General features: G+C 54.1%; 1 protein-coding gene across 3 annotated transcripts in view; it reads left to right on the top strand.

Moving 5' to 3' along the window:
* LOC144501444 (protein CASP-like) overlaps window positions 1-12,426 on the top strand; it is a 779,365-nt gene extending 766,939 nt beyond the window's left edge. For all 3 annotated transcript variants that reach the window (XM_078225211.1, XM_078225210.1, XM_078225209.1), the window contains 2 exons: window positions 7,625-7,689; window positions 11,856-12,426. In XM_078225211.1, coding sequence (XP_078081337.1) covers window positions 7,625-7,689; window positions 11,856-11,916 — 126 coding nt within the window. In that variant the 3' untranslated portion in view covers window positions 11,917-12,426. The remainder of the gene's footprint in view (window positions 1-7,624; window positions 7,690-11,855) is intronic.
* Window positions 12,427-13,990: the final 1,564 nt, after the last annotated feature.

Raw genomic sequence — 13,990 nt, 5'->3', positions numbered from 1 at the left:
CAGTGAGAGTGTGTGAGGAGCGGGGACAGTGAGAGTGTGTGAGGAGCGGGGACAGTGAGAGTGTGTGAGGAGCGGGGACAGTGAGAGAGTGTGAGGAGCGGGGACAGTGAGAGTGTGTGAGGAGCGGGGACAGTGAGAGAGTGTGAGGAGCGGGGACAGTGAGAGTGTGTGAGGAGCGGGGACAGTGAGAGAGTGTGAGGAGCGGGGACAGTGAGAGAGTGTGAGGAGCGGGGACAGTGAGAGAGTGTGAGGAGCGGGGACAGTGAGAGAGTGTGAGGAGCGGGGACAGTGAGAGAGTGTGAGAGGAGCGGGGACAGTGAGAGAGTGTGAGGAGCGGGGACAGTGAGAGTGTGTGAGGAGCGGGTGAGTGAGAGTGTGTGAGGAGCGGGGACAGTGAGAGAGAGTGAGAGGAGCGGGGACAGTGAGAGTGTGCGAGGAGCGGGGACAGTGAGAGAGTGTGAGAGGAGCGGGGACAGTGAGAGAGTGTGAGAGGAGCGGGGACAGTGAGAGAGAGTGAGAGGAGCGGGGACAGTGAGAGAGTGTGAGAGGAGCGGGGACAGTGAGAGAGTGTGAGAGGAGCGGGGACAGTGAGAGAGAGTGTGAGGAGCGGGGACAGTGAGAGAGTGTGAGAGGAGCGGGGACAGTGAGAGAGTGTGAGAGGAGCAGGGACAGTGAGAGAGAGTGTGAGGAGCGGAGACAGTGAGAGAGTGTGAGAGGAGCGGGGACAGTGAGAGAGTGTGAGAGGAGCGGGGACAGTGAGAGTGTGAGAGGAGCGGGGACAGTGAGAGTGTGTGAGGAGCGGGGACAGTGAGAGAGAGTGTGAGGAGCGGGGACAGTGAGAGAGTGTGAGGAGCGGGGACAGTGAGAGAGTGTGAGAGGAGCGGGGACAATGAGAGTGTGAGAGGAGCGGGGACAGTGAGAGTGTGCGAGGAGCGGGGACAGTGAGAGAGTGTGAGAGGAGCGGGGACAGTGAGAGAGTGTGAAAGGAGCGGGGACAGTGAGAGAGAGTGAGAGGAGCGGGGACAGTGAGAGAGTGTGAGAGGAGCGGGGACAGTGAGAGAGTGTGAGAGGAGCGGGGACAGTGAGAGAGAGTGTGAGGAGCGGGGACCGTGAGAGAGAGTGTGAGGAGCGGGGACAGTGAGAGAGTGTGAGAGGAGCGGGGACAGTGAGAGAGTGTGAGGAGCGGGGACAGTGAGAGTGTGTGAGGAGCGGGGACAGTGAGAGTGTGTGAGGAGCGGGGACAGTGAGAGTGTGTGAGGAGCGGGGACAGTGAGAGAGTGTGAGAGGAGCGGGGACAGTGAGAGAGAGTGAGAGGAGCGGGGACAGTGAGAGAGTGTGTGAGGAGCGGGGACAGTGAGAGAGTGTGAGAGGAGCGGGGACAGTGAGAGAGAGTGAGAGGAGCGGGGACAGTGAGAGTGTGTGAGGAGCGGGGACAGTGAGAGAGAGTGAGAGGAGCGGGGACAGTGAGAGTGTGTGAGGAGCGGGGACAGTGAGAGAGTGTGAGAGGAGCGGGGACAGTGAGAGAGAGTGTGAGGAGCGGGGACAGTGAGAGAGTGTGAGAGGAGCGGGGACAGTGAGAGAGTGTGAGGAGCGGGGACAGTGAGAGTGTGTGAGGAGCGGGGACAGTGAGAGTGTGTGAGGAGCGGGGACAGTGAGAGTGTGTGAGGAGCGGGGACAGTGAGAGAGTGTGAGAGGAGCGGGGACAGTGAGAGAGAGTGAGAGGAGCGGGGACAGTGAGAGAGTGTGTGAGGAGCGGGGACAGTGAGAGAGTGTGAGAGGAGCGGGGACAGTGAGAGAGAGTGAGAGGAGCGGGGACAGTGAGAGAGTGTGAGAGGAGCGGGGACAGTGAGAGAGTGTGAGAGGAGCGGGGACAGTGAGAGTGTGTGAGGAGCGGAGACAGTGAGAGAGTGTGAGGAGCGGGGACAGTGAGAGTGTGTGAGGAGCGGGGACAGTGAGAGAGTGTGAGAGGAGCGGGGACAGTGAGAGTGTGTGTGAGGAGCGGGGACAGTGAGAGTGTGTGAGGAGCGGGGACAGTGAGAGAGTGTGTGAGGAGCGGGGACAGTGAGAGAGTGTGAGAGGAGCGGGGACAGTGAGAGAGTGTGTGAGGAGCGGGGACAGTGAGAGTGTGTGTGAGGAGCGGGGACAGTGAGACTGTGTGAGGAGCGGAGACAGTGAGAGTGTGTGTGAGGAGCGGGGACAGTGAGAGTGTGTGAGGAGCGGGGACAGTGAGAGAGTGTGTGAGGAGCGGGGACAGTGAGAGAGTGTGTGAGGAGCGGGGACAGTGAGAGAGTGTGAGAGGAGCGGGGACAGTGAGAGTGTGTGAGGAGCGGGGACAGTGAGAGTGTGTGAGGAGCGGGGACAGTGAGAGTGTGTGAGGAGCGGGGACAGTGAGAGTGTGTGAGGAGCGGGGACAGTGAGAGAGTGTGAGGAGCGGGGACAGTGAGAGTGTGTGAGGAGCGCGGACAGTGAGAGAGTGTGAGGAGCGGGGACAGTGAGAGTGTGTGAGGAGCGGGGACAGTGAGAGTGTGTGAGGAGCGGGGACAGTGAGAGAGTGTGAGAGGAGCGGGGACAGTGAGAGAGAGTGTGAGGAGCGGAGACAGTGAGAGAGTGTGAGAGGAGCGGGGACAGTGAAAGAGTGTGAGAGGAGCGGGGACAGTGAGAGAGTGTGTGAGGAGCGGGGACAGTGAGAGTGTGTGAGGAGCGGGGACAGTGAGAGTGTGTGTGAGGAGCGGGGACAGTGAGAGTGTGTGTGAGGAGCGGGGACAGTGAGAGAGTGTGAGGAGCGGGGACAGTGAGAGTGTGTGAGGAGCGGGGACAGTGAGAGTGTGTGAGGAGCGGGGACAGTGAGAGTGTGTGAGGAGCGGGGACAGTGAGAGTGTGTGAGGAGCGGGGACAGTGAGAGTGTGAGAGGAGCGGGGACAGTGAGAGTGTGCGAGGAGCGGGGACAGTGAGAGTGTGTGAGGAGCGGGGACAGTGAGAGAGTGTGAGAGGAGCGGGGACAGTGAGAGAGAGTGAGAGGAGCGGGGACAGTGAGAGTGTGTGAGAGGAGCGGGGACAGTGAGAGAGAGTGTGAGGAGCGGGGACAGTGTGAGAGTGTGAGGAGCGGGAACAGTGAGAGAGAGTGAGAGGAGCGGGGACAGTGAGAGTGTGTGAGGAGCGGGGACAGTGAGAGAGTGTGAGAGGAGCGGGGACAGTGAGAGAGAGTGTGAGGAGCGGGGACAGTGAGAGAGTGTGAGAGGAGCGGGGACAGTGAGAGAGTGTGAGGAGCGGGGACAGTGAGAGTGTGTGAGGAGCGGGGACAGTGAGAGTGTGTGAGGAGCGGGGACAGTGAGAGTGTGTGAGGAGCGGGGACAGTGAGAGAGTGTGAGAGGAGCAGGGACAGTGAGAGAGAGTCAGAGGAGCGGGGACAGTGAGAGAGTGTGTGAGGAGCGGGGACAGTGAGAGAGTGTGAGAGGAGCGGGGACAGTGAGAGAGAGTGAGAGGAGCGGGGACAGTGAGAGTGTGTGAGGAGCGGGGACAGTGAGAGAGTGTGAGAGGAGCGGGGACAGTGAGAGAGAGTGTGAGGAGCGGGGACAGTGAGAGAGTGTGAGAGGAGCGGGGACAGTGAGAGAGTGTGAGGAGCGGGGACAGTGAGAGTGTGTGAGGAGCGGGGACAGTGAGAGTGTGTGAGGAGCGGGGACAGTGAGAGTGTGTGAGGAGCGGGGACAGTGAGAGAGTGTGAGAGGAGCGGGGACAGTGAGAGAGAGTGAGAGGAGCGGGGACAGTGAGAGAGTGTGTGAGGAGCGGGGACAGTGAGCGAGTGTGAGAGGAGCGGGGACAGTGAGAGAGAGTGAGAGGAGCGGGGACAGTGAGAGAGTGTGAGAGGAGCGGGGACAGTGAGAGAGTGTGAGAGGAGCGGGGACAGTGAGAGTGTGTGAGGAGCGGAGACAGTGAGAGAGTGTGAGGAGCGGGGACAGTGAGAGTGTGTGAGGAGCGGGGACAGTGAGAGAGTGTGAGAGGAGCGGGGACAGTGAGAGTGTGTGTGAGGAGCGGGGACAGTGAGAGTGTGTGAGGAGCGGGGACAGTGAGAGAGTGTGTGAGGAGCGGGGACAGTGAGAGAGTGTGAGAGGAGCGGGGACAGTGAGAGAGTGTGTGAGGAGCGGGGACAGTGAGAGAGTGTGAGAGGAGCGGGGACAGTGAGAGTGTGTGAGGAGCGGGGACAGTGAGAGTGTGTGAGGAGCGGGGACAGTGAGAGTGTGTGAGGAGCGGGGACAGTGAGAGTGTGTGAGGAGCGGGGACAGTGAGAGTGTGTGAGGAGCGCGGACAGTGAGAGAGTGTGAGGAGCGGGGACAGTGAGAGAGTGTGAGGAGCGGGGACAGTGAGAGAGTGTGAGAGGAGCGGGGACAGTGAGAGAGTGTGAGGAGCGGGGACAGTGAGAGTGTGTGAGGAGCGGGGACAGTGAGAGTGTGTGAGGAGCGGGGACAGTGAGAGAGAGTGAGAGGAGCGGGGACAGTGAGAGTGTGTGAGGAGCGGGGACAGTGAGAGAGAGTGAGAGGAGCGGGGACAGTGAGAGTGTGTGAGGAGCGGGGACAGTGAGAGAGAGTGAGAGGAGCGGGGACAGTGAGAGTGTGTGAGGAGCGGGGACAGTGAGAGAGAGTGAGAGGAGCGGGGACAGTGAGAGTGTGTGAGGAGCGGGGACAGTGAGTGTGTGTGAGGAGCGGGGACAGTGAGAGAGTGTGTGAGGAGCGGGGACAGTGAGAGAGTGTGAGGAGCGGGGACAGTGAGAGTGTGTGAGGAGCGGGGACAGTGAGAGTGTGTGAGGAGCGGGGACAGTGAGAGTGTGTGACGAGCGGGGACAGTGAGCGAGTGTGAGGAGCGGGGACAGTGAGAGAGTGAGAGGAGCGGGGACAGTGAGAGAGAGTGAGAGGAGCGGGGACAGTGAGAGTGTGTGAGAGGAGCGGGGACAGTGAGCGAGTGAGAGGAGCCGGGACAGTGAGAGAGTGAGAGGAGCGGGGAGAGTGAGAGGAGCGGGGACATTGAGCGAGTGAGAGGAGCGGGGACAGTGACTGAGTGAGAGGAGCGGGGACAGTGAGAGAGTGAGAGGAGCGGGGACAGTGAGAGAGTGAGAGGAGCGGGGACAGTGAGAGAGTGAGAGGAGCTGGGACAGTGAGAGAGTGAGAGGAGCTGGGACAGTGAGAGAGAGGAGCTGGGACAGTGAGAGAGAGGAGCTGGGACAGTGAGAGAGAGGAGCTGGGACAGTGAGAGAGAGGAGCTGGGACAGTGAGAGAGAGGAGCTGGGACAGTGAGAGAGAGGAGCTGGGACAGTGAGAGAGAGGAGCTGGGACAGTGAGAGAGAGGAGCTGGGACAGTGAGAGAGAGGAGCTGGGACAGTGAGAGAGAGGAGCTGGGACAGTGAGAGAGAGGAGCTGGGACAGTGAGAGAGAGGAGCTGGGACAGTGAGAGAGAGGAGCTGGGACAGTGAGAGAGAGGAGCTGGGACAGTGAGAGAGAGGAGCTGGGACAGTGAGAGAGAGGAGCTGGGACAGTGAGAGAGAGGAGCTGGGACAGTGAGAGAGAGGAGCTGGGACAGTGAGAGAGAGGAGCTGGGACAGTGAGAGAGAGGAGCTGGGACAGTGAGAGAGAGGAGCTGGGACAGTGAGAGAGAGGAGCTGGGACAGTGAGAGAGAGGAGCTGGGACAGTGAGAGAGAGGAGCTGGGACAGTGAGAGAGAGGAGCTGGGACAGTGAGAGAGAGGAGCTGGGACAGTGAGAGAGAGGAGCTGGGACAGTGAGAGAGAGGAGCTGGGACAGCGAGAGAGAGGAGCTGGGACAGCGAGAGAGAGGAGCTGGGACAGCGAGAGAGAGGAGCTGGGACAGCGAGAGAGAGGAGCTGGGACAGCGAGAGAGAGGAGCTGGGACAGCGAGAGAGAGGAGCTGGGACAGCGAGAGAGAGGAGCTGGGACAGCGAGAGAGAGGAGCTGGGACAGCGAGAGAGAGGAGCTGGGACAGCGAGAGAGAGGAGCTGGGACAGCGAGAGAGAGGAGCTGGGACAGCGAGAGAGAGGTGCGGGGACAGAGAGAGTGCGAGAGAGGAGCTGGGACAGTGAGAGTGCGAGAGAGGAGCTGGGACAGTGAGAGAGAGGAGCTGGGACAGCGAGAGAGAGGAGCTGGGACAGCGAGAGAGAGGAGCTGGGACAGCGAGAGAGAGGAGCTGGGACAGCGAGAGAGAGGAGCTGGGACAGCGAGAGAGAGGAGCTGGGACAGCGAGAGAGAGGAGCTGGGACAGCGAGAGAGAGGAGCTGGGACAGCGAGAGAGAGGAGCTGGGACAGCGAGAGAGAGGAGCTGGGACAGCGAGAGAGAGGAGCTGGGACAGCGAGAGAGAGGAGCTGGGACAGCGAGAGAGAGGAGCTGGGACAGCGAGAGAGAGGAGCTGGGACAGCGAGAGAGAGGAGCTGGGACAGCGAGAGAGAGGAGCTGGGACAGCGAGAGAGAGGAGCTGGGACAGCGAGAGAGAGGTGCGGGGACAGCGAGAGAGAGGTGCGGGGACAGTGAGGGTGCGAGAGAGGAGCTGGGACAGTGAGAGTGCGAGAGAGGAGCTGGGACAGTGAGAGTGCGAGAGAGGAGCTGGGACAGTGAGAGTGCGAGAGAGGAGCTGGGACAGTGAGAGTGCGAGAGAGGAGCTGGGACAGTGAGAGAGTGAGGAGGAGCTGGGACAGTGAGAGTGCGAGAGAGGAGCTGGGACAGTGAGAGTGCGAGAGAGGAGCTGGGACAGTGAGAGTGCGAGAGAGGAGCTGGGACAGTGAGAGTGCGAGAGAGGAGCTGGGACAGTGAGAGTGCGAGAGAGGAGCTGGGACAGTGAGAGTGCGAGAGAGGAGCTGGGACAGTGAGAGTGCGAGAGAGGAGCTGGGACAGTGAGAGAGCGTGAGAGGAGCTGGGACAGTGAGAGTGCGAGAGAGGAGCTGGGACAGTGAGAGTGCGAGAGAGGAGCTGGGACAGTCAGAGTGCGAGAGAGGAGCTGGGACAGTGAGAGTGCGAGAGAGGAGCTGGGACATTCAGAGTGCGAGAGAGGAGCTGGGACAGTGAGAGAGAGAGTGAGGAGGAGCAGGGGGACAGTGAGAGGAGTGGGGACGTTAACAGTGAAAGTCACTTTCTTGTTTTTCTTTCCCGTCATAAGGGGACTGATGATGATGATGAGGGGCAGCAGATTTAAGGGGGTTGTCAAGAAATGGTCTGGCATGCGCTGCCTGGGAGCGTGGTAGAGACGACTTCCCTCACATCCTTCACAAAGTACCTGGATGAGCACTTGGCACATTGTAACATTCAACGCTATGGGCCAAGCGCTGGTCAATGGGATTAAGTTTGAGGTTGGGTGTTTCTTGCATGACAGTGCAGACTCGATGGGCCGAAGGGTCTGTTCTGCACTGTTTGATTCCTTGTGCTATTCCCGATTGAGTTGTTGACTAGGTTTAGAATGGGGGAGATGAGTCAGGTTCTAATCTATGTACGAAGTACAACAGCACTCAGTTCACAGTAGATTTGTCATCTCATTGTGCTGTGGAATCTGGTGCTCTGTCCTCGGTGCAGCATTTTGCGTTTTGCGACCTGTGCGTAAAGGACAGACTTTGCTGAATGCTTTGTTTTTCCCAGGTGCTGTACAAGGTGGCTTGGAGCGAGAGTGTGGGCAGAGACTGTGTTGCCTATTGTGCTAAGAAGTGAGTATGATGACTCTATTTGTGAAGGATTCATATCAGTGTGGATATGTCGGGTTGCACTCTGAACCTCCATTACATCAATTCTTCCATTCTTCATCACTCGGAGTGTCCCATCTCTGGCTGTGTCCAATCACTGGGAGGGTCCCGCCCTGTTACTGGGAGGGGGGGGGGGTCCTGCCCCGTTACGGGGGGAGGGGGGCCCGGGGGGTCCCGCCCCATCACCGGGTATTGTGTTTTCCATCAATTTCCTCTCTAAAAATTTAAATACACAAACTAAATGCAAGTAATTCTTTGTCTGCAGCTCAGAAATGGGATGTTAATTGGTCATTTCTCTCAAATCTGGTTCTGGGCAGTGCGAATGACAATGGTCTTGTATTTTACTGGCAGAATAACTGTGTATTGGTACCGTTTTTGACATTCATCATCACCTTTGACCGATGTACATGTTGCTCAGGGTAATGTTTAGGAGTTGCCACACATTTGGATAGCTAATGTGGTCCACATTAGGATAGCTAATGTGGTCCCGTTATTTAAGAAGGGTAGGAAGGATAACCCGGGTAATTATAGGCCGGTGAGCTTGACGTCCGTGGTGGGGAAGTTGTTGGAGAAGATTCTTAGAGATAGGATGTATGCACATTTAGAAAGGAATAAACTCATTAACGATAGTCAGCATGGTTTTGTGAGAGGGAGGTCATGCCTCACTAACCTGGTGGAGTTTTTTGAAGAAGTGACCAGAATGGTTGACGAGGGAAGGGCCGTGGATGTCGTCTATATGGATTTTAGTAAAGCGTTTGACAAAGTCCCTCATGGTCGGCTTATGATGAAAGTAAGGAGGTGTGGGATAGAGGGAAAGTTGGCCGATTGGATAGGTAACTGGCTATCTGATCGAAGACAGAGGGTGGTGGTGGATGGAAAATTTTCGGACTGGAGGCAGGTTGCTAGCGGAGTGCCGCAGGGATCAGTGCTTGGTCCTCTGCTCTTTGTGATTTTTATTAATGACTTAGAGGAGGGGGCTGAAGGGTGGATCAGTAAATTTGCTGATGACACGAAGATTGGTGGAGTAGTGGATGAGGTGGAGGGGTGCTGTAGGCTGCAAAGAGACATAGATAGGATGCAAAGCTGGGCTGAAAAATGGCAAATGGAGTTTAACCCTGATAAATGTGAGGTGATTCATTTTGGTAGGACAAGTTTAAATGTGGATTACAGGGTCAAAGGTAGGGTTCTGAAGACTGTGGAGGAACAGAGAGATCTTGGGGTCCATATCCACAGATCTCTAAAGGTTGCCACTCAAGTGGATAGAGCTGTGAAGAAGGCCTATAGTGTGTTAGCTTTTATTAACAGGGGGTTGGAGTTTAAGAGCCGTGGGGTTATGCTGCAACTGTACAGGACCTTGGTGAGACCGCATTTGGAATATTGCGTGCAGTTCTGGTCACCTCACTATAAGAAGGATGTGGAAGCGCTGGAAAGAGTGCAGAGGAGATTTACCAGGATGCTGTCTGGTTTGGAGTGTCGGTCTTATGAGGAAAGGTTGAGGGAGCTGGGGCTGTTCTCTCTGGAGCGGAGGAGATTGAGGGGAGACTTAATAGAGGTTTATAAAATGATGAAGGGGATAGATCGAGTGAACGTTCAAAGACTATTTCCTCGGGTGGATGGAGCTATTACAAGGGGGCATAACTATAGGGTTCATGGTGGGAGATATAGGAAGGATATCAGAGGTAGGTTCTTCACGCAGAGAGTGGTTGGGGTGTGGAATGGACTGCCTGCAGTGATAGTGGAGTCAGACACTTTAGGATCATTTAAGCGGTTATTGGATAGGCACATGGAGCACACCAGGATGATAGGGAGTGGGATAGCTTGATCTTGGTTTCAGATGAAGGTCGGCACAACATCGTGGGCCGAAGGGCCTGTTCTGTGCTGTACTGTTCTATGTTCTATGGTAGGCTGGTGAAAAAGGTTGGATCTCATGGGATAAAGGGGGAGGTGGCTAGATGGGTGGAGAACTGGCTTGGTCACAGAAGACAGAGGGTGGTAGTGGAAGGGTCTTTTTCCGGCTGGAGGCCTGTGATTAGTGGTGTTCCGCAGGGCTCTGTATTGGGACCTCTGCTGTTTGTGATTTATATAAATGATCTGGAAGAAGGTGTAACTGGGGTGATCAGTAAGTTTGCGGACGACATAAAATTGGCAGAACTTGCAGATAGTGAGGAGCATTGTCAGAAGCTACAGAAGGATATAGATAGGCTGGAAATTTGGGCAAAGAAATGGCAGATGGAGTTCAATCCTGATAAATGCGAAGTGATGCATTTTGCTAGAAATAATGTAGGGAGGAGCTATATGATAAATGGCAGAACCATAAAGGGTGTAGATACGCAGAGGGACCTGGGTGTGCAAGTCCACAGATCCTTGAAAGTGACGTCACAGGTGGAGAAGGTGGTGAAGAAGGCATATGGCATGCTTGCCTTTATAGGACGGGGCATAGAGTATAAAAGTTGGGGTCTGATGTTGCAGATGTATAGAACGTTGGTTCGGCCGCATCTGGAATACTGCGTCCAGTTCTGGTCGCCACACTACCAGAAGGACGTGGAGGCTTTGGAGAGAGTACAGAGGAGGTTTACCAGGATGTTACCTGGTATGGAGGGGCTTAGTTATGAGGAGAGATTGGGTAAACTGGGGTTGTTCTCCCTGGAAAGATGGAGGATGAGGGGAGACTTAATAGAGGTGTATAAAATTATGAAAGGCATAGATAGGGTGAACGGTGGGAAGCTTTTCCCCAGGTCGGTGGTGACGTTCACGAGGGGTCATAGGTTCAAGGTGAAGGGGGGGGAGGTTTAACACAGATATCAGGCGGACACACACTGCTAGCGGTGTGCCGCAGGGATCAGTGCTTGGTCCTCTGCTCTTTGTGATTTTTATTAATGACTTAGAGGAGGGGGCTGAAGGGTGGATCAGTAAATTTGCTGATGACACCAAGATTGGTGGAGTAGTGGATGAGGTGGAGGGCTGTTGTAGGCTGCAAAGAGACATAGATAGGATGCAAAGCTGGGCTGAAAAATGGCAAATGGAGTTTAACCCTGATAAATGTGAGGTGATTCATTTTGGTAGGACAAATTTAAATGTGGATTACAGGGTCAAAGGTAGGGTTCTGAAGACTGTGGAGGAACAGAGAGATCTTGGGGTCCATATCCACAGATCTCTAAAGGTTGCCAGTCAAGTGGATAGAGCTGTGAAGAAGGCCTATAGTGTGTTAGCTTTTATTAACAGGGGGTTGGAGTTTAAGAGCCGTGGGGTTATGCTGCAACTGTACAGGGCCTTGGTGAGACCACATTTGGAATATTGTGTGCAGTTCTGGTCACCTCACTATAGGAAGGATGTGGAAGCGCTGGAAGGAGTGCAGAGGAGATTTACCAGGATGCTGCCTGGTTTGGAGGGTAGGTCATATGAGGAAAGGTTGAGGGAGCTAGGGCTGTTCTCTCTGGAGCGGAGGAGATTGAGGGGAGACTTAATAGAGGTTTATAAAATGATGAAGGGGATAGATCGAGTGAACGTTCAAAGACTATTTCCTCGGGTGGATGGAGCTATTACAAGGGGGCATAACTATAGGGTTCGTGGTGGGAGATACAGGACGGATATCAGAGGTAGGTTCTTTACGCAGAGAGTGGTTGGGGTGTGGAATGGACTGCCTGCAGTGATAGTGGAGTCAGACACTTTAGAAACATTTAAGCGGTTATTGGATAGGCACATGGAGCACACCAGGATGATAGGGAGTGGGATAGCTTGATCTTGGTTTCAGATAAAGCTCGGCACAACATCGTGGGCCGAAGGGCCTGTTCTGTGCTGTACTGTTCTATGTTCTACATATTTTACACAGAGGGTGGTGGGGGCCTGGAATGCGCTGCCAGGCAAGGTGGTGGAGGCAGACACACTGAGAACGTTTAAGACTTATCTAGATAGCCATATGAACGGAGTGGGAATGGAGGGATACAAAAGAATGGTCTAGTTTGGACCAGGGAGCAGCGCGGGCTTGGAGGGCCGAAGGGCCTGTTCCTGTGCTGTATTGTTCTTTGTTCTTTGTTCTATTTGCACTTTGCAGCATCAGCCTGTGTGGCACATTCTGCCGAGTCTGTTTCATCTTTTCAATGCTAGCGATTTTGTCTGTTTCTTTTCTCCAGATACTCTGACCATCTGCACAAGTTCCATGAGAATGGTGAGACGAGGGACATGTGGCAGTGACGCAGCAGAATGTGGCTCCAGGTGACCTCAGGGCAGTGCTGAGTGCCTGGACCCGAGCAGCTCTGTGCATCTGTCCTTGGATAGAATCTGCACAGATGCCCAACCTGGGGCAACACTGTTGTAGCTCAGTGATCTATTTCACTGAGCAGGGAAGCATTCCTTTAATGCGTCTTTAGCTAAGAATATTGAGTTTGATTTTACTCCATTAGCAGAGAAGCAACACGCTTACAAAACATAACTTGCTTTGCTTTCCATTTGTTGTGCTGAATAGCTATTTTCATGCAGGAGCATATATTCAGGCTGTGTTACTGAGTGCAAGCACGTTGAAGTGTAAGAGCTATATCGGAGAAGAGTGGCCTTCTTAGCTGGCTTTCTACATCAACCAGCCAGCTCCTGCTCTTCGAATGCTGTCAAATTTCACACTGCTCAGATTTTTAAATGCTGAAAGTTATTAACAAATGTTATTAAAAAATTGTAACAATTTTATTAGAAAGTGGGTGTGAATAATGTTGTAAAAGGGTGGGAAATTTGATTTGATAATTAATGATTTTGGTGCATGTTAACTGAAAGATTGTGTGTAATAACACACATTATGAATAAATTACATGGTGGTTCATTTAAGGGCAATGGGGAACTTGCATCGAGCTCAGTGAAAGCTCCAAATATACACGACATGCAAAGCTGAGACTGAGTCTTTTTATCATCAGCATTTCACCTCAATTATCTTAATTCATTGCTTCATGATTATCTTCTTTAAATTGTTATCCGTAGATCTTAATGTGTCTGTGCTAACTGTTTAACATGACCTGAAGTTAAATGTGACTATGCAGTACAGAAATCTGTGACAGGCTAGTGAAGGGGTAGAATGAATGAAGAAACTGTTATACGATGCATTCTCGTAGAAAATCCCAACCCAGGATCAGCAGAGAGTATGTAGCTGGCAGATTGTGTGTTTCTATCGGGATCCTTTTCCAGCCACACGGGTATATTATATATCGTAAGATATTCCAACTCCTTCATTCACCTTTCTCGGAATCTACAAATGTGTGTGTGTATTTTCAGCTACTTAATACTTTTCTGGGTAAAGGAGTGAGCGCTTTAGCATTGAATAAATCATTTGGCATCAATAATTCTAAATGTGGTTTTGTTTACTTTTCACTCTTTTTTGTCTTTGGCTTCACACTGATTTCTGAATTAACTCTATTGATGCCAAAAAGGCAAATGAGGCATTCGAAATACTTAAATTGGAACATTAATGAAGTGGTGTGCAAGGCTGTTATCATCCTGTCATCTCCTCATCCCTAAATCTCTGATTGCAGGGGCACCCTGGCATGGTTGCATACTGGTTAGGTTACTGGATTAATAATCTAGTGGTCTGGACAAATGAGTTCATGACAAATGATCGCAACTGTGGAAATTAAATTCAGTGAGTTAAATAAAAAGCTAGTTTCAGTACGTGTGACCATGAAATCAGGTTGTAATAAAAACCCATCTGGTTCAAGAACATCTTTCAGGGAGGGAAATCTACCATCCTTACTCAGTCTGGCCAATGTGGCCCTTTAGATTCACAGTTACAGTTCTTTGCAATAAACTTTGTCAGCTGCGGCACAGTTAGTACCATTCTTGCCTCCGAGTTAGATGATTGTGGGTTCAAGTCCAGCTGTTTGCACTTGAGTGCATCGTCTAAGCAGACAGACACAAAAAAGTAAAAGGGAGCACTGCATTGTTTGATAATTCTCCGACCTCGCCCGGGGCTGGGATACTCCGGCCTCGCCCGGGGCTGGGGTCCTCCGGCCTCGCCCGGGACTGGGGTACTCCGACCTCGCCCGGGACTGGGGTACTCCGACCTCGCCCGCGGCTGGGGTACTCCGGCCTCGCCCGGGGCTGGGGTCCTCCGGCCTCGCCCGGGACTGGGGTACTCCGACCTCGCCCGGGACTGGGGTACTCCGACCTCGCCCGCGGCTGGGGTACTCCGACCTCGCCCGGGACTGGGGTCCTCCGACCTCGCCCGGGACTGGGGTACTCTGACCTCGCCCGCGGCTGGGGTACTCTGACCTCGCCCGCGGCTGGGGTA

This window comes from Mustelus asterias, chromosome 12 (genome assembly GCF_964213995.1).
Source record: "Mustelus asterias chromosome 12, sMusAst1.hap1.1, whole genome shotgun sequence".
Classification (NCBI taxonomy): Eukaryota; Metazoa; Chordata; class Chondrichthyes; order Carcharhiniformes; family Triakidae; genus Mustelus; species Mustelus asterias.
This window is presented reverse-complemented; position numbering and strand designations above follow the sequence as displayed.